The sequence below is a fragment of the Oncorhynchus clarkii genome, chromosome 10, assembly GCF_045791955.1.
Source record: "Oncorhynchus clarkii lewisi isolate Uvic-CL-2024 chromosome 10, UVic_Ocla_1.0, whole genome shotgun sequence".
Taxonomy (NCBI): Eukaryota; Metazoa; Chordata; class Actinopteri; order Salmoniformes; family Salmonidae; genus Oncorhynchus; species Oncorhynchus clarkii.
In genome coordinates this window covers 17,127,649-17,154,988 of record NC_092156.1, presented here as the reverse complement: position 1 = coordinate 17,154,988, position 27,340 = coordinate 17,127,649, and the positions used below count along the sequence as shown (strand labels likewise).

Genomic DNA, 27,340 nt, shown 5'->3' with positions numbered 1-27,340 from the left:
GCTATCTGGCCATTCAGAATCACAACAACACAAAGACTTCTGCCCATTGAAGCATGCGAATCGTTTTCGTGACGTTGTCAGCTAACCCATCTATTCAATTACTCTTCTTCCGGCTTCATCAGTGGTTCACTTCACAATGTTTTCTAAGGTCAATTTGTTTCTGTAAAGAGTCATCGAAATAAGACGTCAACAAAATAAGACTGACTAATCAGTCTTTCATATGGTTTTCCATGGCCAGATTAATAATGTGTGTGTGTGTGTGTGACTGGTCATACCACTGAGTCCAACGCAGACACTAGGCTGGTGAGGATCTCCTGTCTGGCTGACACCTGTGGGACCCGCAGCTCAGCCCGGGAGTTAGTTCTTATCCCATCACATCCTGACTTCCTCATCTGCGCCATTCCTCCACTTAGGGGACACAAAACAGAGAGCAAAGTTGAGTAATCAAGAAGATGAAGCGAAACGGTCATTTGTGTGTGTCTGTGTAAATTCAATAAATGTGTATGGGGTCTCATCTGCATTCCACCAGTCACTTCTGGGAGTAGGGTGAAGTTGTCCCCTGACATTGATCTTGGGTCAGTTTAGCATTTTCCACACTGATGGTTAAGGTAAAGATTGGGGAGGGGAAACTTCACCCTGGAGCTTGGTCTGAGTATGACAACAAGGAGGATGTGTATACGTGGTCAAAGTAAATTGGTTATGCTTGATAGACAAAGGCATGTCCTGCCATTTAAAATAGCTGAAGCCTACAAATGAATGAGCAGTAACCAAATGCACATGACATTGATCTGGAGGGAATAAGGTGTCACTCTGCCATTCATTGCTTCAATAAAACAACAAGTAACCGATTTTGTTTGATTCTGACAACATGGTCGGGCTGCATTTTGAATTGTAATGAAACATGGCAGTTGGAGGGGGGAAGGGATGTCGTTGGGTTGGAGGGGGGAGGTTTCTTCTCATTAAGAGGCTTTAAAAGTGACGGTAATACCCTGCATGTTATGCTAATGCCCAAATCCGTCACACACGTGAAAGTACCTAATTACGATAAGCCTTTGTCAGCCAATTAAAGCTAGCTCAGATTATTTATTTGAATCCCTTCATCCTTAACTTGCTCTCCTTAGACGGTACTCTTGGCAAAGAAATTATGTTTGCCCCCCCATTGGGTCTAATTTCAATGTAATTTGGAAATGGATGGCCGAGTAGGAGCAAACTCGTAATTAGCCTATTTGCAAGGGAGTAACCTAACATTTTCATCACAAACATGTCAGCTGGCCACTACACACTCCGTGTCAAGACAAAGTCAAGGAAAGATAGGGTAAATAAAAGAGGGCTGGAAAGAGTGGGGCATAAAAATAATAAAATCGCAATCCTAATTCCAGACCCTGCGTTCTCATGGCAACTGCAATCCGTCTCCTTGGAAACTAATCTCGAGGCATTTCAACAATGCAGCTCTGGCCTTTAATCTCTTCAGACACTGGGAGCTATTATCCTAGCCTCCGGGCAGCCCCAAACCACAGACCCAACACTGGGGGGGGAAGAGAGAGAGAGAGAGAGAGAGAGAGAGAGAGCCTCAGCTGCACCAATATGCCTGTCTGAAATCGGCATCCCCTGAGCCCACAGCAAACATGAACCCCCTCCATCTATTTCGGTGGCGTAATCGTTTGTCTCTTCCACTCGTTATCTTTAAGGCAAAAGAGGCACGAAAAATGAGTGAGAGAAGGGGGCACCGTCATTTTGTTCGCAGCCAGAGAAAGCCACCGCTAGTGAACTCAAAGGATGACTTTTGTGGCTGGCAGAGTTTAGGATACTTCAAATGCAATGTCACTCAGTCACAAGCACAAATGTCAAAACAAAGAGCATAGACAATGACAAAAGCCACTGATGTTGAGATTGAAAAATGCAAATGAACGAATATGGTTCCAGTTCCAATTTAGCTACTGGAAGTCAACACAAATAACCTATTTGTGTACTACTCCTTTCACAGACCAGCACAAACTGGCTCTGACCAGGAGGAGTGGGAGACCCCGGTGCACAACTGAGCAAGAGGACAAGTACATTGGAGTGTCTAGTTTGAGAAACAGATGCCTCACAAGTCCTCAACTGGCAGCTTCATTAAATAGTACCAGCAAAACACCAGACTCAACGTCAACAGTGAAGAGGCGACTCCGGGGTGCTGGACATTAACAATGTCTACACTGTATTTCTGATCAATTTGATGTTATTTTAATGGTCTTTTTTATTTTATTTTGAGCTTTTCTTTAAAAAACAAGGACATTTCTAAGTACCACAAACTTTTGAACGGTAGCGTGTGTGTGTGTGTGTGTGTGTGAGTGTGTATCTATATGAACTCAGCAAAAAAAAGAAACATCCTCTCAATGTCAACTGTGTTTATTTGAAGCAAACTTAACATGTGCAAATATTTGTATGAACACAAGATTCAACAACTGAAACATAAACTGAGCAAGTTCCACAGACATGTGACTAACGGAAATGGAATAATATGTCTCTGAACAACGGGGGGGGGGGTCAAAAACAAAAGCAACAGTCAGTATCTGGTGTGGCCACCAGCTGCATTAAGTACGGAAGTGCATCTCCTCCTCATGGACTGCACTAGATTTGCGAGTTCTTGCTGTGAGATGTTACCCCACTCTTCCACCAAGGCACCTGCAAGTTCCCAGACATTTCTGGGGGGGAATGGCCCTAGCCCTCACTCTCCGATCCAACAGGTCCCAGACGTGCTCAATGGGATTGAGATATGGGCTCTTCGCTGGCCATGGCAGAACACTGACATTCCTGTCTTGCAGGAATTCACGCACGGAACGAGCAGTATGGCTGGTGGCATTGTCATGCTGGAGGGTCATGTCAGGATGAGCCTGCAGGAAGGGTACCACATGAGGGAGGAGGATGTCTTCCCTGTAACGCACAGCGTTGAGATTGCCTGCAATGACAACAAGCTCAGTCCGATGATGCTGTGACACACCGCCTCAGACCATGACAGACCGTCCACCTCCAAATTGATCCCGCTCCAGAGTACAGGCCTCGGCGTAACGCTCATTCCTCCGACGAAAAACGTGAATCCGACCATCATCCATGGTGAGACAAAACCGCGACTTGTCAGTGAAGAGCACTTTTTGCTAGTCATGTCTGGTCCAGCGACGGTGGGGTTGTGCCCTTAGGCGACGTTGTTGCCGGTGATGTCTGGTGAGGACCTGCCTTACAACAGGCCTACAAGCCCTCAGTCCAGCCTATCTCAGCCTATTGCAGACAGTCTGAGCACTGATGGAGGGACTGTGCATTCCTGGTGTAACACGGGCAGTTGTTGTTGCCATCCTGTACCTGTCCCACAGGTGTGATGTCCGGATGTACCGATCCTGTGCAGGTGTTGTTACACGTGGTCTGCCACTGCGAGGACGATCAGCTGTCCGTCCTGTCTCCCTGTAGCACTGTCTTAGGTATTTATTTTAGTGTTTTTCAGAGTCAGTAGAAAGGCCTCTTTAGTGTCCTAAGTTTTCATAAATGTGACCTTAATTGCCTACCGTCTGTAAGCTGTTAGTGTCTTAACGAGCGTTCCACAGGTGCATGTTCATTAATTGTTTATGGTTCATTGAACAAGCATGGGAAACAGTGTTTAAACCCTTTACAATGAAGATCTGTGAAGCTATTTGGATTTTTACTAATTATCTTTGAAAGACAGGGTCCTGAGAAAGGGACATTTATTTTTTTGCTGAGTTTATTTTATATACACACACACACACAAAACATTGCAAACTTTGACTACTGGCAAGGTTAAAACAAATATATTAAACTGGTTGCAATATTAGTTTATCTCTCTACTTACGGCCAGTAATTTCAGACTGTAGGCTAAACATAGACCTAAAATGCAATGATACCAACAGGCTACAGTACTTAAAATGTGTTGCCTGTTCCTTAATTGTAAAATTAACTAGAAAGAAAGAAATAAAATAAACAAAAGAAACAAAAGGAACAGTATAGCTACACTTCCGAACACTTCCCTGGTATGTGAGTACACCCTGATCTTAAAATGATACAACTCTGCTCTGGCTGCCATCCTTAAATGCTCCAGCTAATGACATCCTAAATCCTAACCCATTTGAGTCTCCCCCGAGGAAGGGAATGTTATTTTCTTCATGCCATGCAAACCTCTCCAGGCTGCAGGGGGCAGAGCTTATCCTTTACTTGTTGAATAATTGCCCAAGCAGTATTTAGCCAGAGATAATAGGCTACAATGTTCTCAGAAGAAGGGGTATCATGGTTTTCTGAGCTGATTTTGCACTAAGAGGCTTGTGGTGCTTGCTGCCATTGATATACAATACTTTGCTAATATCCCTTAAAAAGCCATTCCGGTCACAGACCTTTTGAAGACCACAACTCCATCTAAATCGTTGGGCTCGGTGCTGATCATTGACTTTTAATTGTATTGAACTCTGGGCATGCCAGGCATGATCCCAGAGGTTGTAGACCTACTTAGCTGTATACATACATCAACTAGGCTATTATGCCGGCGTTGTGGGATAGGCAGAGCCATGAGAACATCTCCTCTGGTTGGGAGATCCAACTAGTTCTGGAATAGTTCAACTACATGGAACGACTGGAGGTCCCCGTGAAAAGGTTTGAAGCCGTTCCATGTAGTTTAACTATTGCAGCAGTACCTGAGAATAGGTTTTTTTAAAGGCTGACCTAGAGCCTAGACATAGCCAGGGGTGTCAAACTCATTCCACGGAGGGCTGAGTGTCTGCGGGATTTGGGTTTTTCCTTTCAATTAAGACCTAAACAACTAGGTGAGGAGAGTTCCTTCCTAATTAGTGACCTTAATTAATCAATCAAGTACAAGGGTGGAATTAAAACCCACAACCACGTGTCAATCTAGATAAATGACAGCAAGTCCGCCTGCAATTCAGCTAGCTAGGGAAAACATCAGGTGAAATAAAATATTGGGATCATTCAAAAATAGGAAAGATAAAAGTCCTAATAATTGAAATGGACCTGTGGCTTTCACAAAATACGTTTAAAATCACAGTTACTTTGTTGCAGAGTTTAGGCTAATTATTGGAAGTGACAACCTGTCCAGAAGATATGCTCTCCTTCTGGGTTGAAATGTCCTTATGCCCATATTTGCAATTGCACCTTAGGGTACTTCAACTGTATTGAAATGGTTTAAAAACGTGCTTCAATCCAGGAATAGAAGGTGATGTTGTACTCCTAATAATCCCACAACAATTTACAGCAAACGGAGAAGATTGAAATAGGGCTAGTTTTTTTATTAAACTTTTCTGTCAGCATGCTAGGCTATAGCTAATGTTAAAGCAGCTCATTAGATTCAATGAAAATGTGTCACTATAGTTGGGGTGAGTAGCTGCCAGAAGTGTTGTGGCATTAAATGGGCTGCTTTGGCATTAACTACCAAGAATGAAGATGAAAAAAGCAGTTTAGTAAAAATATTTACATTTTCTCGATTTGCTGTAAATTGTTGTGGCATAAGAGTTCAGCAACACCTTCCATCCCTGGATTGCGAATAAATAAAAGGCACAAGATCCACAAATTCTCTTTTTTTAATTTTAGCGAGCAATTTTAATTGTATTTGTTCAAGCTCCTAGCTAGCTACCTTCCTATCACCTAACGTTACTGGAGAATGAGTAGGCTATGGAGTTACCGCTTGAAACATTTACTGAGACAGCATGGGGATTGGCTACTGTAGCTAGCTGCCTTTACACACGTCTCAGGTAATGTCAGAAGACCTTGCATGCATTAGGATGTGGCTCTTAGGTAAACTGCATGTGAAGCTTGTTTCAGGTGAACTTCAGTGATGTGTTCATGACATGAAAATCAGCTACACGCCCAACTCCAGATTAGCTAGCTACATTCATTGGGGAGGTTTGGATCCTGACTGTGTAGCTAACTAGCCAATGTTACAGAAAAGTAGAACGCAAGAGTCACGTTAGCTAGCTAAATGAGATCGGGAAGACCAAACCACAGATGAAATAAATATATTTGACAAAATTGAGCAAGACAGTTGTGAAAGCGTTGTTCAACCAACAATGAATGTGGTCTGGCTAACTACCGTTAGCTAGCTAGATAATATTGACATGATTGAACAAAACGCTCGCTGCTGAGTAATTTAATTAACTAGTTACTGTAGCTAACTAAACTAGCAAGCTACCACCAAAGTAAAATGGTTGACGTGGTCTTGAATAAGGTCTTAATGTATCCTCAAACTGTAATGTGCCATCTGCAGGCAACAAAAACACGACCGGAGGGCTGGCTAGCTATATTATCTAGCTACCTTTCTTTCTTGATAATGTTGGCTATCAATATAGCTACATTTATCCATCGATGCGCACGCCAAAACAAGACTTCTCGTATCAGTGTGCAGAATTTAGTTGCAGTTGGCTCGCTGCGAATATAACGATGTAACGTTACACCGTTTAGCTAGCTACAGAAATGTAAATGAGCTCATACCATTTATTTGCATCTAGCTAGATATATAGCTAAAGAAATCGCGAGATGATTCAATCGACGAATTAGCTAGCTAGCCACAACAACGGGTTAGCTAACTGGCCCATCTCCTCCCCCAGAATTATAATCTGTAATTTCACAATTTGTACAGTCATAAAGTCACGTGCTCACAAAACACGGTTTTCTGTTCGAAGTTAATAAATATTACAATAGCATGAGGCATACCTTACCAAAAACAACGTTTAAATGTCGTTATGTTGTCAATCCCGTAATAGGGTTATTCCCCGTTTAATCCAACCGCAACTGTAGAATTCCCATCTAAAATGTAGCATTATCGTGTGTTCGAAACCTTGTGATCTGAAGCATTATGGCACAAAATCGCTTGCAAAACGTTATCGCCGAGATTATTTGTCCATTTTCCCCGTTTCTCTCTCTTTTCTTTAACAGTGGAGTATGTCCCCTTTCCCCTTTGTTCTGTAATCCAGTAAAATTGAAAGTCATTCGCCTCCGCTAATCCCAGCCCAACTCAACAACAGCATCTATTGGCTGTAATTTACATATAGGATTAAGCAACCTCTGGGAAACCATGGGGGGGAACTACCTCAATGGGGGAAACTCGTCCGGAGAAGGACGTGATGAGACAAAAACAAACAGGATATTTCACTTTTCAGATTTAAACCTCTGGTAAAAACAAATATACCAGTCAGCATTAAACATTTTACTAAATAGCCTTACAAAACATTTAGACTAGACTGCACCGAAATTACTATTAACAGGAATTGACTAATATAATCATATTTATTATAGTGGACAATGTATTAATTGACAGGTTAATAATGTTGGTGAATTATTGGTATTGACTCTACAATAGTGAAAAAGGGAACACCTAAATAATGCATTAGGATAGCAATACAATACCTCTGTATGATATCAAGAGTTTAATTGTGAACTATTTTGGTCAGCCACCTGAGCAGTGCCATAACTGTCCCTATGCATGTGATCCTGCTCGCTTTATTGGTTACATTGGCCAAGTACATAAATCATGAATAGCAGTTTACTTTGCCCCTAGTGTTCTGAGAGCAGTATTTTACTCTCAGGTCCCACTTGTAGAAATACATTTCTGGAAACCTTCAAACCATTTGTTGCTATACTTTTTTCACCCCCTCACTTCACAGCCTCTACTTTGGAAAATGTTCCATGAATGATATCCATCACTTCCACAAGTGAGCCAAATTGTTTACACAGTTAGCAGTGGGAGCTTAGTGTTGTGTGCTAATGTGCATGTGCAACAGTATTTATTTGTGAGTGATTGTACTTAAAGGTTAATAAGTGTTCAATAAAGGCATAACAAAACTTCAGAAAAGACCATCAAATGTCCACTTGAAATAAAACACCACAATCCCTTTCCCACATTGTTAATATTTAATGACACAATCTCAGAAATCATTACAGCAATAAAGGGTATGAAGTGTTTCCCATCTGAAAAAAGGCAATATACATTTTCCAATGACAGTTTGTAGCTTCAGTTTCGCTGAGCGAGGGCCAGCCCAACACTTTGTCCAAGCAATGTCAATCCCAAGTCTTACATTCCACATTACTCACATCAAGATAATGTTCTCCCAAAGACAGTGCATTTCAAATCGCATGCTATTCCCTATATTGTGCACTACTTTTGACCAGTGCCAAAAAGTAGTGCACTATATAGGGAATAGGGTGCCATTTGAGACAGACCAGAATGTCAACCAATATCCCGTAAATACAGTAATGGACTACACTTAGTATTTCCCTGTTGGCTTGTTAAATGGAGATAATATCATTTGGAAGACCATAATGTATCAATTCTGTACGTTATGATTAGGATTTGTTTAAACGTTATCCAGATGTGTGTTCTTCAACCAAGGGAGGGAGCAGTTACAGTAGGGTTGTGTCATAAATGGCACTATATTTCACTACTTTTGACCAGGGTCCATAGGGCTCTACTCAGAAGTAGTGCACTATATTGGGAACGGGGTGCCATTTGGGATACATATTAGAACATTCCATTGTTTGGATTGTGCTCCAAACAGCCCTTGAGTGGCCTACTCTAATCAAAGGACAAAGTGATCCCATGGCATGGTCAAATGTCTTTAGATAAATGATCAACAATAAGAAGTTGTTACTGGTATTTTTTTAAAACCCCTGTTTACGGAAACACTACAAAGTGGTACGGTTTACCACTATCTAGTGAAGCCATAGTGAAATTAATGGATAACTCAGTTCAAATTAGTAAACCATTAAAATGATAGCTATTTAATGCAAATACGGCGCTGAGTTGGATTGGTTCAGTTGGCTAAATACACGTTTACAGTATGCACAATTCTGATAATGCAGCTATTTCACAACATCAGCCAAAATCCAGCAGGATAATCGTTTCATTCACGTTCGCTACAGAGCATGAGTCCTTGAACATGGAGGAGCTTGAGAAAATTGTTCTGAACGTAACTGGCCAAATCAAATCAGCTACAGTACTCTAAGAAGGATCAAAAGCAGTGTGGCAAATAAATAACAAAAAGTGGTGGATTGAGGCCAAATTCTTCTTCTTTGCTTTCAATCAGACACCAGAGTCATTCCATTCTCTGGAGTCACAATAAGTAATTCACAAAATAGTTTCTCATGAGTTGTAGGGTCATGATCTCTAATAAACTACCATAAAAGGTTCTCCCATGTCCAATACCATCCTTGGAGGTAGTCTGCAGGGTAGGTATCAGTTTATAAAGGTCGTACCGATTTATTATTCACCTCCATGTCCATTTTACAGTATCTTTGATCTGTCTTAAGATTGGCTAATGGGTGATTTTATTTTTTGCAACAGATTAAATGTACATATTGAGAATCATTGTTTTGGTAGTCATTGTTTTGGTAGTAACTGTAAACAGAAAATGCCGTCTGGAGTCCAATGGAGTACTAGTCCCAAGTCTTAACGTCGTAGTGACTTATTTTTCTTTTAAAATGTAGCTATGCATTTCCCCAATTCAAGATGGGCTCTTCTTCTCCTATATTAGTGTTGTTCCTGGGGAGGAAGCCATGAAGTTGAAGAAGAAAAAGTTAAAATAATCTATCAAATACATACTTCAGAATATTAATTTATGGCACAGATGAAATGGAGATTCTCTATTGAGCATGCTTTTAAGTCTAGAACAGATAGGCAACCCTGTTCCTGGAGTGCCGCAGGATTTTGTTCCAATTAGGCACCACACCTGACCAACTGAGCTAATTGATCAGTTCAGTGATGGTCTAAATTCAACACACCTGGTCTTCTAGGCCAGTTAAATCCAAAACATGAAGTGCTTGCGGCACTCCAGGACCAGGGCTGCCTGCCCCTGGTCTAGAACTAGGCTTTATCTGTGTTCGGTAAGCAAGCCATTAATGTTGTATTTATGTAACTCATTGTGGGAATGGCAATAAATAATAAAAAAGTGCAGCATGCATTCACTGCATCTCTAGACAGTGAGTTTATATTTAACTGATCTATGGAGCTAAGATACATTTAATTGATGCGACATATAACATGCGTGATTGATATAGGAGGTGTGGTATATGGCCAATATATCACGGCTAAGGGCTTTTCTTATGCACGACGCAACATGCAACATACCTGCTGGATACAGCCCTTAGCCGTGGTATATTGGCCATATAACACAAACCCCTGAGGTGCCTTATTGCTATTATAAACTATTACTAGCATAATTAGAACAGTAAACAAGTCATTCTGCATCATACCCGTAGTATATCTTCTGATATACCACGGCTTTCAGCTAATCAGCATCCAGAACCCAACCTATCCAGTTTATAATGATGAATTAATACCTACATCTTGAGTAATGGAAGAATCCTGTTGATAAATCCCATTGGCTGAATTTGCACCACCATGCACCTGAAAGAGAATCATTAAAGAAAACAGCTTGTCAAGCTACTGGTGCATTTTACATTACTCAAACTCGTATATCCTGACTTTTGTGTCATACGACCTACTTTATATTAAAAAAGTTAGTTTCACGAGCCAATGCTAACTAGCGTCAGCACGATGAGTATTTCAAATCAACTTAAAAAAAACGGAATCAAACTTTATTTGCCACATACGCCGAATACAACAAGTGTAGACTTTACTGTGAAATGCTTACTTACAAGCCCTTAACCAACAGTGCAGTTCAAGAAGAAGAAAATATTTACCAAGTAGGCTAAAATAAAAAGTAACAGCATCTGCTAGCGATTTCCAGTCATTGCGCTAGTGCTAGTTAGCAACTTCCTTGTCAAAGTCCCGAAGTATCTGTTAAAATATCACTAAAACCATGTATTTACGGATTTTACGTTTTAGTTACAAAAGGCAGGTACAGTGTAATTACAGTGTTGTTAGTTAGTACTTTATTACATGGTACATAGACTGATACCTGTTTGACGTAATGTTTTTCATTTGCTAATCAAACTCACTTGCGGGGCCTGCACACACATTGCAGCAATTGCCAAAAACAGAATGCAACCTAACTGCTGGTAAGACTTCTTGACTTCATTCATTTTTGCCAACACATGGCTAACCTTTGTTTAACCAGCTAAACAGCTGGTATTAGCGAAAATGTGTTTGGAGTTACCATTCTATGTTATAGTTTACACTTCCTCGTCCAATTTTCAAAAAAACTATCTACCAAAAAATGTTGATTACTTCTCCTTGCCATTCAATTGATGATAAGACAAGACATGTAAAACATCTATTTTTTGGTAATATATGATGGGGTCCATGGGTCGCCGATTTGCCTGGGCAGGGATCACTGTGCAAGAAAATGTTGAAGACCCCTGAAGTCGACTCTTTTTCTAAATGGCCACTATCAACAAAATCAGTCCTGGAAAAGACAAAACAAATACTAGCTAGAGTTGATCCTGGGCTTGTTTACCTGGGTCTTGTCTGGGTGCGTGCGCATGGCTTGCACCAGCTGGTCCACTTCCTGGTTGTGCTCCAGAGCTCCCCTCAGGGCCTCCTCGGTGCTCAGGAGCCGCTGGCGCAGACGGCTCACCTCCGTGTCCAGAGCTGACGGGTCCAGCATAGAGTAGCGCCGGTGGTCTGGGGACGAGCCCCTCTCCCTGCCCTGAGAACACACACATATCACGTGTAGGAATCAACTGGGTGTTCATTAGGCACCAAAATAAAGAAAATGGATTGAAACAGGAAGGGTCTACCTTGTATTTTATAGTGTGCCCTAATGAACAACACTGTTTAGTTATTAAAGCCCTTCCTGGAAAAATGTGGAGGGTTACATCTATCATTGCTAGATCTGCCTTTAGTACAAATACAGGGAGCACATTGTTTTTATTAATCATTTGGAATACAGACCAGAATGAAACAATAGCCATGTACTGTATCCACTTTGAATATGAAACATGAAATTATTATAATCTTAATCAAGTAGACTTTTCTACTGCTAGACCAGCTTTCATCTGTGTGTGAACAGAAAACACAAAACTTTATTAGTGCACACCGGAGCAAAACGTTTTGCAGCGAAAACAAACGTTCCTCGCGGTTTCGGTCTGTTTACTTTCATTTGGTTGCAAGTGAATAACCCTGGGTTGATGGACACATGATGTGCTTCAAGATGGGCGGAGCCAACAATGTGATTGACATCTCCCAGAACCCCATCCCTCTCACCAGCAGGAGCAGTTTGTCTCTCAGGGTCTTGATGTCATCCTGGAGTTTTTGCTCCTTCACTCTCCATTCCGCCTTGTGCACCTCTCGGCTCAGGTCTCGGTCCAGGCCAAGCGAGTGGCGAGGGGAGTCCAGCAGTAACACCCTCAGCTCGTTCAGACTCCTGAAACAAGAGGACGATACAGTAAAGAAAACCATTAAGATTTACGCTTGCCTTCCTGATTCAGGTTAGCCTGGTCCCAGACCTGATTGTGCTCTTGCCAACTCCAATGCTGTCATTGGCATGACAATTCCATAAGGAGTTGGCAAGAGAGCAGAAAGAGACTGGCACCCAGGCTAGATTAAGAGTTGTTTCATCATCAATGACCCAAACCTATCGACGATACAGGGAACATGCTTTATTGAGCTGTGCTAATAAAAGCGTATATATATATATATATATATATATATATATATATATATATATATATATATATATATATATATATAGTACCAGTCAAACGTTTGGACAAACCTACTCATTCAAGGGTTTTTCTTTATTTGGACTATTTTCTACATTGTAGAATAATAGTGAAGATATATAAACTATGAAATAACATATGGAATCATGTAGTAACCAAAAAAGTGTTAAACAAATGAAAGTATATTTTAGATTCTTCGAATTAGCCACAATTTGCCTTGATGACAGCTTTGCACACTCTTGACATTCTCTCAACCAGCTTCACCCGGAATAGTTTTCCAACAGTCTTGAAGGAGTTCCCACATATGCTGAGCACTTGTTGGGTGCTTTTGCATTCGAGCCAATCAGTTGTGTTGTGACAAGCTAGGGTTGGTATACAGAAGATAGCCCTATTTGGTAAAAGACCAAGTCCATATTGGGCAAGAACAGCTGAAATAAGCAAAGAGAAACAACAGTCCATCATTACTTTAAGACATGAAGGTCAGTCAATGCCGATAATTTCAAGAACTTTGAGTGCAATCACAAAAACCATCAAGCGCTATGATGACACTGGCTCTCAAGGAAGACCCAGAGTTACCTCTGCTGCAGAGGATAAGTTCATTAGAGTTACCAGCCTCAGGTTACACCCCAAATAAATGCTTCACAGAGTACAAGTAACAGACACATATCAACTGTTCGGAGGAGACTGCGTGAATCAGGCCTTTATGGTAGAATTGCTGTAAAGAAACCACTACTAAAGGACACCAATAAGAAGAAGAGACTTGCTTGGGCCAAGAAACACAAGCAATGGACATTAGATCGGTGGAAATCTGTCCTTTGGTCTGGTGAGTCCAAATTTGAGATTGTTGGTTCCAACCGCCATGTCTTTGTAAGATACAGAGTAGGTGAATGGATGATCTCTGCATGTGTGGTTCCCGCCATGAAGCATGGAAGGGGAGGTGTGATGTTGTTTTGCTGGTGACACTGTCAGTTATTTATTTAGAATTCAAAAGGCACACTTAACCAGCATGGCTACCACAGCATTCTGCAGCGATACGCCATCCCCTCTGGTTTTAAAATTTGTTTTTCAACAGGACAATAACCCAAAACACACCTCCAGGCTGTGTAAGGGAAATTTTACCAAGAAGGAGAGTGATGGAGTGCTGCATCAGATGACCTGGCCTCCACAATCACCTGACCTCAACCCAATTGAGATGGTTTTGGATGAGTTGGACCGCAGAGTGAACGAAAAGCATCCAACAAGTGCTCAGCATATGTGGGAACTCATTGAAGACGGTTGGAAAAGCATTCCTCATGAAGCTGGTTGAGAGAATGCCAAGAGTGTGTAAAGCTGTCAAGGAAAAGGGTGGCTACTTTGAATAATCTAATTTGTTTCACACTTTTTTGGTTACTACATGATTCCATATGTGTTATTTCATAGTTTGGATGTCTTCACTACTATTCTACAATGTAGAAAATAGCAACAATTATGAAAAACCCTTGAATTAATAGGTGCATCCAAACTTTTGACTGGTACTGTATATACAAACAAAAGTATGTAGACACCCCTTAAAATTAGTGGATTTGGCTATTTCAGCTACACATTTTGCTGACAGGTGTATAAAATCGAGCACACAGCCATGCAATCTCCATAGACAAATATTGTAGAATGGTCTCACTGAAGGGCTCAGTGACTATCAACGTTGCACAGTTATAGAATGCCACCTTTCCAACATGTCAGTTTGCTAAAATGTCTGCCCTGCTAGAGCTGCCCCAGTCTACAATAATTGCTGTTATTGTGAAGTGGAAACGTCTAGGAGCAACAACGGCTTAGCCGCAAAGTGGTAGGCCACACAAGTTCATAGAACGGGACTGCCGAGTGCTGAAGTGTGTAGCACATAAAAATAGTCTGTCCTCGGTTCCAAACTACCTCTGGAAGCAATGTCAGCACAAGAACTGTTCGTCGGGAGCATCATGAAATGGGAAACAGCCGCACACAAGCCATTGCCAAGCGTCGCCTGGAGTGGTGTAAAGCTCGCCGCCATTGGGCTCTGGAGCAGTGGAATCACGCTTCACCATCCGGCAGTCTGATGGACAAATCTGGGTTTGGCGGATGCCAGGAGAACGCTACCTGTCCCAATGCATAGTGCCAACTGTAAAGTTGGGTGGAGGAGGAATAATGGTATGGGGCTGTTTTTCATGGTTCGGGCTAGGCCCCTTAGTCCATTGAAGGGAAATCTTAACACTACAGCAAATAGATTTTTTTTCCATGAAAGGCAGGTGACACGGTCAAATACTGCAAACTTAGGTGACCGAAGAGTCACTGAGGTACCTCATGTTGCGTTATTGTCTTTTTAATTCATTTTAGCTTATATTTCCAGCCCTAAATTTAAGTGCTGTGCGTAATCTCACTAAACACCTTAGAGTAACATAGAATTCTCAGCCATGACAATGCATTGATTTGAAGGCTAAAAAGGCATTTTGGCCCTATTTTTAATCAGGCTAATTATCTCCATTACCTTAACAGCTTTTAACCTAAGTAGGTTGATCCTCATAAAAAAAGATGTCTAGTGTACATCTAGTGACTGCATATCACAAAGAAGAGTTGCGACCGTTTCGTCAGTCTTTGAAAATGCAAGATTCTAGAAGGAAATTCTGTATATCTAAAGAGTGGGGGCAGTTTCACATGCTTTATCAAACATCTCATCTCCTGCAGAGGAATGTAAGTTCTCTCTTGTAGCAGTGGGTGGGCTGCTTTGAAAATTCTGCGCTGTGGTAGAAAATCAAGTGTTCTCTCTCTTTCTCTCTCTCTCTGTCAAATTACCTCTCCTTCTTCAGTAACTCCTGGCTAATGACGACCAGCTGTCCAGATGCATCATGGGACTTCTTGGTCATGGACTCAAGGTCGGCCTCCAGGCGCATCTTCTCCTTGACCAGGGTGTCAGCCTTCTTCTCACCTGAGCGAACTTTGCCCTCCAAGGCTGGTGGACCAAGACAGGTTGGAGAAGGATTTAGAGTTCAATGTTTAGTTTGGACCAAACAGTGCTGCAGTGTTGGAGCTTCAAATATGTATATTCAAAAAAAGATATGTATTTTCAATTGCCAGTCAGTGACATTTTTTATAAAAGTTTCATAATTTAGGGATTTAATTTTTTTACATGCAATATGTTTGAGTGAACATTCAATCTCAGGCAACCAAATACTTACTGTACATGTAGTTGATAAAGAGTGAATGTGTCGTATTTGTCAAGACATTCATAGAGTGCAAAATGTCATAAATAGAAGAGATTACATACGCACAGAGCAGGTTCTGGAAATCAAAATCATGTTAAAGGGATGAACTTGTAGATAACATTTTCATGTCCAGTATGAAGGAAGTTGGAGGTAGTTTCGCGAGCCAATGCTAACTAGCGTTAGCACAATTACTGGAAGTCTGAGTATCTTGTGCATTGCCAAAATCCCACGGTATTCCTTTAACTAAAACTGCATTCAATGCTCCCATGGGAGTTTATTTGACAATGTTTGGACCACTCAAATCTTCATCAGTTGTAGCAGCATAATTTACCAGTTATCTGTGATTTGAGGGCATCAAACTGTGACGTGAGAGTGGAGACCTCTTTTTCTCTTTTGGTCAGGTTCTCCATAGTTTCTGAAAGAAACATGAAACTACCATTGGTCAAAAACCTTGGAATCTAACTATACAATGTCCTCAAAGTACAATCAAAAGCCTACAGAGGTCTGACATTTGAAATACTTTACTATAACATAGGTTTGTTTTAAGGGTCTTTAAAACCATTCTCATTTACATAAAAATATGTGTACAGTAACAACACAACTTAATTAACTAGGTTAACATTTACGATACCTTCAACAGTCTGTTTTAGCTTAATCTTCTCCTCTGAGATGTCATTATTTTCTATAACCTGAGTGGGAGACAGAATGGAGAGTTAAAAAGCAAATCCATGACAACTCTGTGCTTCATTTGTTTATTGAGGGCAAAGATGTCAAAACACACAAGGAAGTAGAAATGCATGGATATCATGTGGAAGTGATATTATTTACTCGTAGTAAAGAGTGTTTCTAAAAAGGGCTCTCTAATAATGACTGTGAAAAGTAGCTAGCATTAGATCACATGAATAGGGGCTTTAGTTCCACTCTAAACACAACCTTAGTTAATTTTATAGTTGGGTCAAAGGACTCTAATCTCATATGGACCACAGCATAGCATCTACAACTAATTTCTACCACAGCTATACCCTGGAGGACTCACGTTGGCATCTTGTGGCATGTGGTGGTCATCCTGCACCGCCTGCAGTCGGTTCTCAGTCACCCTTAGCTTTTCCTCCAGGCTGTGGAGCTCGGCCCGACTCTGGGCCTCAGCTTTCTGCAGGGCCTCATAATCCACCATCTTCTTCTCAGCCAGCTCAAGGCGCTCCCGGAGCTCATCCTGGGCCCCGTCCTTCTCTCCCTTCTGCCTCTCCACCTCGCCCACCCTCAGCTGGGCCTTCTGGAGCTCCTCCCGGGCATCTCTCAGCTCCAGGGTCAGCTGGTTGCTTCTGGCCTCCGTCTGGGCCTGGTTCTTCCCGTTCTGGCTGCTCTCGCCCAGCTGGTCCTTGGCGTCCTGCAGGCGGGAGCGCAGATCCTCACGCTCCTTGGCCAGCACAGCCGCCTCGATCTCGTGTCTGGCCTTGAGGTTCTCCAGCTCCAACTGGTGCTCCATGCGCAGACTTTCCAGGGTGGTCCTCAGCTCCTGAGGGTCCTGCTCTTGGCCCTCGGCCGAGCCGTTCTGGCTGGATAGCGAGGTCTTCAGGTCCTCCAGAGAGCGCTGGTGGTCGTTGACCAGGGTGTCCAGCCTGACCTTGAGGAGAGGAGGGGATACACGATTATTAGTACTAAAAAGACACACCCATGCGCACACACACAGAGTAAAAGAGAGAAAAGGAGAGTGAGAGAGGCCAAATTGTTGATGTGAGAAAGATGAAAGATTACATTTTAATATAAAAATAAAAGAGAACAGTGCCTCTCACCTTCCAGTTGTCCATCATCTCCATGTTCTCTGTAGTGGCCTGCTGGACTCTCTGCTTCAAATCGATGATCTCCTGACTCTGTTTGTCCACCGTGGCTTTTAGTCTGTTTGTCTCCTCCTGGCCCGCCACCACTGCCACCTCGTACTTCTCCCTCAGCTGGCTGCTCTCCTTGTGGTGCTCCCGACCCGCTGTCAGGAGCTGCTCCCGGAGCAGGAAGGTCTCCGACTGGGCCACCGGCCCCTGGGTGGGGTACCCGTCCTCGGCCATGTTGGGGTGAGAGTCGGGGTCCCTGAGCTGGACCTGGAGCTCCTCGATCTCGGCCTGCCTCAGGGCCAGCTCCTCTTCCAGCTGCATTACGTGGCTCTTCTCCTCAACTGTGCTTTGCTGTGGAGGGAGAGAGAGAAAGAGCACTTCGTTGCCGTAACATGGTTTGTCATTAACGAAACCGACATGGGTGTCTATCCCGTAGCGTGGTGATGTCATTTCAGGATGACATCATTCAAGCATAAATCGTTTCGATAAAATGCTTGACTAGAGCATGCATGCCAAAGGAAAATAGGTATATTGAGAATCATATGAGTGTACAAGCTGGGCCTGTAGAATACAGATGGAATTCCTTGGTTGCAGGAAATCCTTTGTTTGCAGATGTAAAAAAAACAAGTAGGTATTTTAAATCAGCAAGTGCAATGCAACATATGAGATGAAGTTTGTAAGAAAAATGAAAGGGAAAGCAAGCCATTCTCTGCAGGTTTCTCACTCTACAAGCCAGGCAGAAGCACAAAGCCCATAGCAAACCCCAGACATAACACTACACATAGATAGGAAATCACTAGGAGCACACATAGTAATTAAAGTGTGACATTTACAAACATCCAATTAAAATGACTGAACTCCATGTTTGACCGAGCAGATCTGATGGCACGCAGTGCATAGTATGTTAATGTGGCCATTGAGAGAAACGCAACTCTACAGTTGATCGGTTTCTAGGAAAAGGAGTTAACAGAAAGTTCCCTAATAGCATTCAGACAATAATTAAGTCCAAGAAAAATGCAAGATTGACTGTGCAAGATCCACGTCGTCAACAACAGACAATTGAGAATCAAACAGTTTAGATAGCTTAGCAGATGAGCAGAGCCGAACGAAACGACGAGTCCATTTTGTTTCACCTTGGTTCTTTTATCCAACCTCAAGGGTGCAGCATCAAGTCTGCGTCTTCCCTGTAGGTATAAGCAGTATATTTGTAGCTCTATTTAACATTCATGACACAACTGTGCTGTCTAACTAAGTACCTAGCCTTGTGTCTCAACACAAAACGATTGTATAGTTAGTTATACACTCAGTGGCCAGTTTATTAGGTACACCCATTTACACTGAACAAAAATATAAATGGAACATGTAAACTTTACTTTTACCTCCGTAAATGGCCGGGCTGATTTAGCGATCTCTTCTGCCAAAATAAAACTGGCCTTGACAGCAGCCTGGCCTTGTGATTTGGCTTTTTTGAACAGAGCCTGTCGAGATTTGAGGCCTCGTTTTAATTCCTCTGCCTTTTGTAGCCTTTGTTCCATGTCCATATTCTTGTTTTTGTCCGCGTGTTTCGTTTCATAATGTCGTCTCAGATTATACTCTTTCAGTACCGCCACACTTTCTCCACACAGAAGACACACAGGTTTTCCAGCTACCTTCGTGAACATATACTCCGACTCCCACCTTGTTTGAAACCCCCGGTTCTCAGTATCCACCTTCCGTTTTGCCATTTTTGATGGGTATCTGAAAGTTAATTTTACTGTGATGCTGACGACTGCTGTGCCAATAAATATTGAAATGAAGCAGCCTACTGCTCGGTGCGTCACCTTTGCATTGTGGGAAATGTAGTATTGGTGCGTGTAAAAGATCTGCGGGCTGCCGGCTTGCTGCGGGCCGGTTCTAATAATAAATCAAGATCATCCCAGGGGCCGTAAAAAACCTTCTTGCGGGCCGGATGTGGCCCGCGGGCCTTGACTCTGACATATGTGATGTAAAGTGTCCATGTTTCATGAGCTGAAATAAAATAGCCCAGAAATGTTCCATAATCACAAAAAGCTTATTTCTCTCAAGTGTTGTGTACAAATTTGTATACATCCCTGTTATTGAGCATTTCTCCTTTGCCAAGTTAATCCATCCACAGGTGTGGCATATCAACAAAATGATTAAACAGCATGATCATTACACAGGTGCACCTTGTGCTTGGGACAATAAAAGGCCACTCTAAAATGTGCAATTTTGTCACCCAACACAATACCATAGATGTCTCAAGTTTTACAGGAGGATGCAATTGGCATTCTGACTGCAGGAATATCCACCAGAGCTGTTGCCAGAGAATTGAATGTTAATTTCTTTACCATAAGCCGCCTCTGTCAATTTAGAGAATTTGTCAGTAAATACATTTTGGCAGGCCTCATAACCGCAGACCATGTGTAACCACGCAAGCCCAGTACCTCCACATCTGGCTTCTTCACCTGCGGGATCCTGTGGGATCATCTGAGACTAGAGCAGTATTTCTGTCTGTAATAAATCCCTTTTGGGAAAAACTAATTCTGATTGGCTGGGCCTGGCTCCCCAGTTGGTGGGCATAGCTGCACCCCTGCCCAGTAATGTGAAATCCATAGATTAGGGCCTATCTGTATTTAAATGTACTGATTTCCTTAAATTAAATAGTTGAAGTTGTTGCATGTTACATTTATATTTTTGTTCAGTATAGTACTGGGTCGGACCCCCCTTTGCCTACAGAACAGCCAGAATCCTTTGGGGCATGGAAACGTTGCTCAATTGGTATCTAGGGACCTTACGTGTGCCAGGAAAGCATTCCCCACACCATTGCACCACTGCCACCAGTCTGTACTGTTGAAATCAGGCATGATGGGGCCATGGACTAATGCTGCTTACGCAAAATTCTGACTCTGCCATCAGCATGACGAACCGGGATTCGTCGGACCAGGCAATGTTTTTCCACTCCTCAATTGTCCAGTGTTGGTGATCACGTGCCCACTGGAGCCACTTATTTTTTATTTTAGGCTGATAGGAGTGGAACCCAGTGGTCATCTGCTGCAATAGCCCATTCGTGACAAGCATCTACAAGTTGTGCAATCCGAGATGCCAACACCACTGTTGTACTCTGACATTATTTGCCTGTTGTGGCCCACCTGTTAGCTTACATGATTCTCGCCCTACTCCTTCGACCTCTCATCAACAATCTGTTTTCACCCACAGGAGTGCCATTGACTGGATGTTTTTTTGTTTGTTGCACCATTCTGGGTAAACCCTAGACAGTGCTGTGCGTTTTTAAGGCCAGACATTTCTGAGATGTTGGAACCGGCATGCCTGGCATCGACAATCATACTACGCCCAAAGTCACTTAGGTTACTCCTCTTGCTCATTCTAACGTTCAACGAACAGTAACTGAATGCCTCGATGCTTGTCTGCTTGCTTTATATAGCAAGCCACGGCCATGTGACTCACTGTAGGAGCGAACCATTTTCCTGAACAGGGTTGTTTACCTAATAAACTGGCCACCAGTATATTACTAATTAACTGTATGAGATAACATTTTGGTCCTCAGCAGAACTCAATGGAAGTGTGACATTTGTGCTAATTCTTATGACCTCAACAGTGGAAACAAAGCTGACTACAGCTGACAACTGCTCCAGCAGTGCACCCTGAGAAATCTAAAAAGATTTTGCGAGTGAGCAGCAAAAGGAACAAGGAAAAAGTGATCGCTGCAGGGCAGAGTGAGTGGTCTCCAACACTCTGACACTCTACAGCTGATGGGAAACCGAGTAGGAGTGGGGCTGAGAGCCAAGCGAGATTAGATAGAGGCTGTGTCTCAGGCACCCTATTTCATTATAGAGTGCACTGCTTTTGAACAGGGCTCATACGGCTCTGGTCAAAAGTAGGGCACAATAGGGAATAGGGTGCCATTAGAGACGCAGCCAGAGAGAGAGGGAGTGGTTTTCCCATTACGATGACTCACACTGATAGCAGAAAAATTGGAACATGATTTGTGCAATAGAGACCATGAGGACAATTCAATTAGGAGGATTTACCAGAGTTGACTAATATAGATCTACTATTCCACAACTTATATACATGTAGAATCATGTTGTTTTCTCAATTCTTATACCAGAATGTACATTCATTCATTAATTAAATAATTGGTTCAGGTAACACTTGCAATTTGTTTCTCTCAACATGAAACCTAATGTCATGTTCTAGGCATCTGTACAGAGCATCCTTGATACATAAATCAGGGCAATGGCACCACATTCTGATTGTAGTCTATGCCGTTTGATGACGTAACTGACATAGTATTTTCTGTATGAGTGACTGAGTTTGGGGACCTTTGGAGACAGGTGCTGGACAGGAATGACAAGGACTTGTGTTCAAGTCCCACTGCAACCAAAACAAAAGATACAATCGAAAAGCGCAAAGTAAAATGGATACAGGCAGGAGCTCTAGGCTGGGCTAGCTTTTCCATTTACCCGCTTCACCTCTAATTCTTTCTGAAGCTTTTCTGCTCTCGACTTTTCGAGGAACAGATTCTGCTCAAGTTGCCGAATACGGGCATGCTCCAATTTCGTCTGAGTCTACAGAGAGGGAGAGAGAAAGGAGAGAGACAGGAGGTGGAAAAAAAGACATAGAAGGACAGAAACCTGTACAGGTTGAAGAGACGTGTGAAATACACATCACATGGGATTCTCTGTAACAGCAGTCAACAAATTGAAGGATGAGACATTTTACAGACAGAAACACTGAAAATGTGAAACGTCCCTCTGTCTGTCTTTGCTCACATACTGTTTGACTCGCTATATGTTTGGCACAGCCTTTTGGTCACTCTAACATAACTGTTGTTATTAGCCTACTAGACTTTACAGCTTTCACATTGGACTATAGGGAGAGCCAAATTTGATCACTTTTGCTAAAGTAATCTTATCTTATCTTATCTTACACATTCTCATCCCTTCAAAACATGTTTATCAAACTGTTTATCTAAGCTTTTTACCAAACGGTAGACAAATACCTCAAGGTCTCCTTTGGTGATGGACTCCTCCTCCACTCTGAACTGAAGGTCTTCCACTTTCCTGTAATAACACGTCGGCCACTAGGTGTCAGGGAAGTGCCACAGAAGAGGATCACAACCCGACAAAGGCTTTCATTCAAAGCAATTTACAGTAGTGACTGCATACATTTTTGGCATTCATATTTGAGTCCTGTGGAAATTGAATCCAATGACCTTGGCTTTGCTAGCACCACTCTTACCAACTGTGCCACAGGAACACACCTGGGTCAAATATATATGGTCAGTGCTTGAAGTGGAACAAAATAGGGTGACACCATTTTGGGTGACAGCACTCATATTAGAGCGAATGTTCTTTAAAAGGTGCCGATACTCCAGCAGTAGAAAATTTGAGTCGGATTCAGTACTCTGTACAGGAAAGCATTGATTGGCCCACTTCAAAAACTGCATACAGTATGTACATTCAATCTCTTGAAGTACACTTGATTGAGAATGACCAGTGCAATGGAACCAATGGAATAGTCCCCAAAGTAAAAAATCCTCCCACCTTGAAAACTGGACATGCTAAATCAAGCTCACTTCAAGTATATGAAAGATTTTTTCAGTACTGTTTTTTTTGGGGGGGGGGGAGGCACGTGTTACGCCACAGCTTATAACTATGAGTTAAATGTAACTATACTGAACAAAAATTTAAAGGCAACATGCAACAATTTCCTTTTCTGCTCGGGGATTTGAACTTGCAACCTTCCGGTTACTAGTCCAACGTTCTAACCACTAGGCTACCCTGTCGCCCCATTTTACTGAGTTAAGGTTCATATGAAGAAATCAGTCAATTTAAATACATTTATTAGGCCCTAATCTATGGATTTCACATGACTGGGAATGCGGATATGCATCTGTTGGTCACAAATACCTTAAAAAAAAATGGGCCTCACGATGGGCCTCAGGATCTCGTCACGGTATTTCTGTGCATTCAAATTGCCATCGATAAAATGCAATTGTGTTCATTGTCTGTAGCTTATGTCTGCCCATACCATAACCCCACCGCCACCACAGGCCACTCTGTTCACAATGTTGACATCAGAAAACCGCTCACCCACATGATGCCATGCATGTGGTTTGCAGTTGGGAGGCCAGTTGGACATACTGCCAAATTCGCCAAATTTTCTAAAAACGAAGTTGGAGGCGGCTTATGGTAGAGAAATTAACATTAAATTCTCTGGCAACAGCTCTGGTGGATATTCCTGCAGTCAGTTTGCCAATTGCACGCTCCTCAAAACTTGAGACATCTGTGGCATTGTGCTGTGTGACAAAACTGCACATTTTAGAATGGCCTTTTATTGTCCCCAGCACAAGGGGCACTGTGTAATGATCATGCTATTTAATCAGCTTCTTGATATGCCACACCTGTCAGGTGGATGGATTATCTTGGCAAAAGAGAAATGCTCACTAGCAGGGATGTAAACAAATTTGTGCACAACATTTTAGAGAAATAAGCTTTTTGTGCGTATGGAACTTTTCTGGGATCTTTTATTTCAGCTCATAAAACATGGGAGCTAGACTTTACATGTTGCGTTTATATTTTTGTTCAGTGTATAAGAAATCTAAGATGCTATGCATTTGGTTTGCTAACTTGCTAGATAAGTGGCTAGATGTCAAGATCAAGCTTCTTGGTTACAGCAAAGACATTCAATCCCCTCCTGGAGCAAGATGTTGACTAAACAGTTTTGTGCACATTCGGTAATACCGTTTACCGCGGTATGGTACAGAAACGGTATGAACATCTGGATACCGCCCAACTCTAGTGGCTAGCTAATAAACGGTTATGTCTTTCAAAAACAAGGCATATGACAATGACAATGAGCTAGAAATGTTATTCTTAGTACCCCAAATGGATTCTGTTTTAGGATGTAGGTGTGAAGAAGTTTTTAATCTACAGGTCACAGGAAGGTTTTTGCATTAGTTTCAATGGCCAAGATGTGAATAATAATAATAATATCCTGTTGTCATATTTTTATTTTATGACAACAGGATATTGAATAGGGATACCTATATTAAAATAGGATATTAAATTGCTCTGTGAAATGTAGTATTTATATATTTATGTGTCACATCTTGTTCACAAATGATTGCCCTAACAAGGCCAAACCAGCCAGATTACTCCATAGAAATCCCCAACATTGTACCTTTTCTCTTCTTCAAGCTGATTGGCTAGCTCTACTTTGTCCTTCTGAGTGCTGGCCAACAGAGTTTTGACTTGATGGAGGTTGCTCTCCGTCTCTGTGACATACTGTAACCAGAGAAAACAAACAATATCAGTGATGAAGTGTACCATGCCATCACCGAGAGTGATTTGACAAGTTCTCAGTAAGTAGACAAACACTTACCCCTACTAATTTAGGCCTGGTTCACATGTACAGTGACAGAAACATTGATTAAATGAATCTTGTTTTCATTGTCAAGTTGAGTAGATTTCTTTGTCAAGTCTGTAGATTATACAATAAGGGTCGGTTTTCCGGGACAAGTTTAGTCCTGGACCAAAAAAGCCCTTTCAATGGAGAATTACTTGATGCAAATCCTCGGGCAAACAAGAGCACATTGGAGATGCTTTCTTGACAGGTAAGTAGCGCTGTGAGTCTGGTAAGCAACACTTAGTACAGTAACGGCTAAGTGTGTGTGTGTGTGACAAGGATTTACAGCACACACTACTACAATAGCATTCTTTCATTGGAACATCACCATTGAGAATGCTTTTTAGTCCTGGACTATGCTTAATGTACAGCTTAATGTACAGTACACATTCATACTGTGTGTCTGACTGATATGTGAAAAATCTGTCTGTGGCCTTGAGCGAGGAACTTAACCCTAATTGCTGCTGTAAGTCATTCTGGATGTAAATTTAAATATGCACTTGCTTTTCTCTTATTGCAGTCAAGAGCCCAGCCATTGACTCATCAATATGGGCAGACTAATGGCAGACTAATTTAGGACATTTCCCTGGCTGAGCCACAGAGTGGGTGACAGCATGCAGTGACAGTTACAGCATGCATCTGAAATGGTACCCTATTCCCTTTGTAGTGCACTATGTAGGGGAAATGATGCCATTTCAAATACCCGTCACTGCACACAACATACTCGCACCCATAGGTCTCTGGTGTAACGTAATGCACTATATAGAGGATATGGGGCCTTTTGGAAGCAGCCACACTGTCATCACTGTACCATCGTTATCCCACATTCTGAACAAAACAATCTTTGTCGGGCCAACCTACATTATATAACAACATGCTGGTCCCTGATCTCTTTGTGGTGTGCTGCCAATTCCTATGGCCAATGTGCAATAGCAGCTCAAACAGATCTGGAATCAGACTCAACATGCAGTGGCCCCTGGGAAGAGTAGCTGCTGTTGCTAATGTAACATCTAATGGGGATCTGAATAAACCAATAGACCAATTTTCCTTGTAAGGCAAAAAAACATTCTTCCAGCGTTCTGTTTCACACAGTCATCACAGTTTTATTGTTTTTGTGAATCACGTACAATAAAGGTTTGTGTGGCATGCTATTTAATGCTTTGCCATTGCCACTGTCTTGCTATGGTCTTTCTAGGGAAAAATAGGAAGTTCTCGAAACTTTCTAGTGAAATAAATGCTAGTTTATTTCCTAGCCGTGTGCCTTTGACACAGCATGGTGAGAGACATAAACTTTGGTATGGCTAGCCCAAGGCCAAGATCCTCTTTCTTTCCGCTATAAACACTGTCACCTGATTGGTTGAGAGCACTGGACTTACTTCCCTTGGCCACATTCGTTTTGCATCGTGGGGTGGGCGGAGTTTGCACATTTTAACCCGTTCCATTAGTGAACTTGCCAACCACCTAGGGCAATGCAAAACGAGTGTGCACCTTGTCTAGCAAAGAGACATCATGGAAGATAACATTCCACTTTGAATTGCTTCATGAATTTGAGGCTCGGGCTTGTTTATGAACGATGCAGATCTCCAGGCAAACCATTATTCACAGGCTAGTACATCTATGAGTCTAGTAAACAAGGCTAAGTACAGTATAGACTAAGTAAATGTGTATGTGTGTGTGTTGATTTATTTGCTTGCATGAGTATGAACATGTTTGTATGTGTGTGTACTGTACATGTGTAAATGTGTACATGTACATGCAGACATTCGTGTGTCAGTCAGTTCCAGGGATGTACAGCATTACACACCTGCTCCACTACACCAAACTATTTTCAGTCCAAATAAATCCAAAACAGACTGGCACTCAGGCTACTGCCTACCTGCAGGTGCTGGGCCTTGAGGGCGTTGAGCTCCTTCTCTACCTCACAGATGTGGCTGGTGGCCTTGGCCACCTCGGCCCGCTCCAGGTCCCTCTCGGCCAGCAGCTGCTCGATGTGCTGCTGTTTCTCCTTCAGTGCCTCCTGCAGCGCAGTGGTGCCAGAGATCTTGCGGGCATAGCGCGACGACGTCTCCGTGAGCTATGGAGGGGGAGTGAGGTGGTGGGGGAAGGAGGTGGCAGAATGAGAGAATAATGGAGTGAGAGAAGGAAGAAGTGAGGAAAAAACAGAGGAAAGGAGGCAGAGAAGGAGATAGGATTAGAGGAAATGTGTCTTGTAGCATTACACATGAACAAATAGATACATACTCAATTAAAAATACAAGGAAAAGG

At 42.3% G+C, this 27,340-nt stretch overlaps 2 protein-coding genes across 9 annotated transcripts in view; both read right to left on the bottom strand.

The window, feature by feature from the left end:
- LOC139418073 (GTF2I repeat domain containing 1) overlaps positions 1–7,041 on the bottom strand; it is a 41,049-nt gene extending 34,008 nt beyond the window's left edge. The window contains exons 1-2 of one of the 2 annotated variants that reach the window (XM_071167245.1): positions 6,705–7,041; positions 276–408 (exon numbers count right to left, since the gene is read on the bottom strand). In XM_071167245.1, the coding sequence (XP_071023346.1) occupies positions 276–401 (126 nt within the window). In that variant the 5' untranslated portion in view covers positions 402–408; positions 6,705–7,041. Of the gene's footprint in view, positions 1–275; positions 409–6,699 lie in introns of both variants that reach the window. The other variant, XM_071167246.1, reaches the window with a different exon arrangement.
- An 836-nt stretch (positions 7,042–7,877) lies between these two features.
- Positions 7,878–27,340, bottom strand: part of LOC139418072 (CAP-GLY domain containing linker protein 2) — a 68,004-nt gene continuing 48,541 nt past the window's right edge. For 2 of the 7 annotated variants that reach the window (XM_071167238.1, XM_071167243.1), the window contains 14 exons: positions 26,952–27,149; positions 24,851–24,954; positions 22,668–22,728; positions 22,138–22,233; positions 18,778–18,828; positions 17,612–17,995; positions 16,855–17,442; positions 16,450–16,507; positions 16,150–16,233; positions 15,409–15,565; positions 12,149–12,308; positions 11,400–11,591; positions 10,325–10,387; positions 7,878–9,523 (listed from right to left, as the gene is read on the bottom strand). In XM_071167238.1, coding sequence (XP_071023339.1) covers positions 9,512–9,523; positions 10,325–10,387; positions 11,400–11,591; positions 12,149–12,308; positions 15,409–15,565; positions 16,150–16,233; positions 16,450–16,507; positions 16,855–17,442; positions 17,612–17,995; positions 18,778–18,828; positions 22,138–22,233; positions 22,668–22,728; positions 24,851–24,954; positions 26,952–27,149 — 2,208 coding nt within the window. In that variant the 3' untranslated portion in view covers positions 7,878–9,511. Of the gene's footprint in view, positions 9,524–10,300; positions 10,388–11,399; positions 11,592–12,148; positions 12,309–15,408; positions 15,566–16,149; positions 16,234–16,449; positions 16,508–16,854; positions 17,443–17,611; positions 17,996–18,777; positions 18,829–22,128; positions 22,234–22,667; positions 22,729–24,850; positions 24,955–26,951; positions 27,150–27,340 lie in introns of those variants that run through there. The other 5 variants (XM_071167241.1, XM_071167242.1, XM_071167240.1 and 2 more) reach the window with 5 other exon arrangements.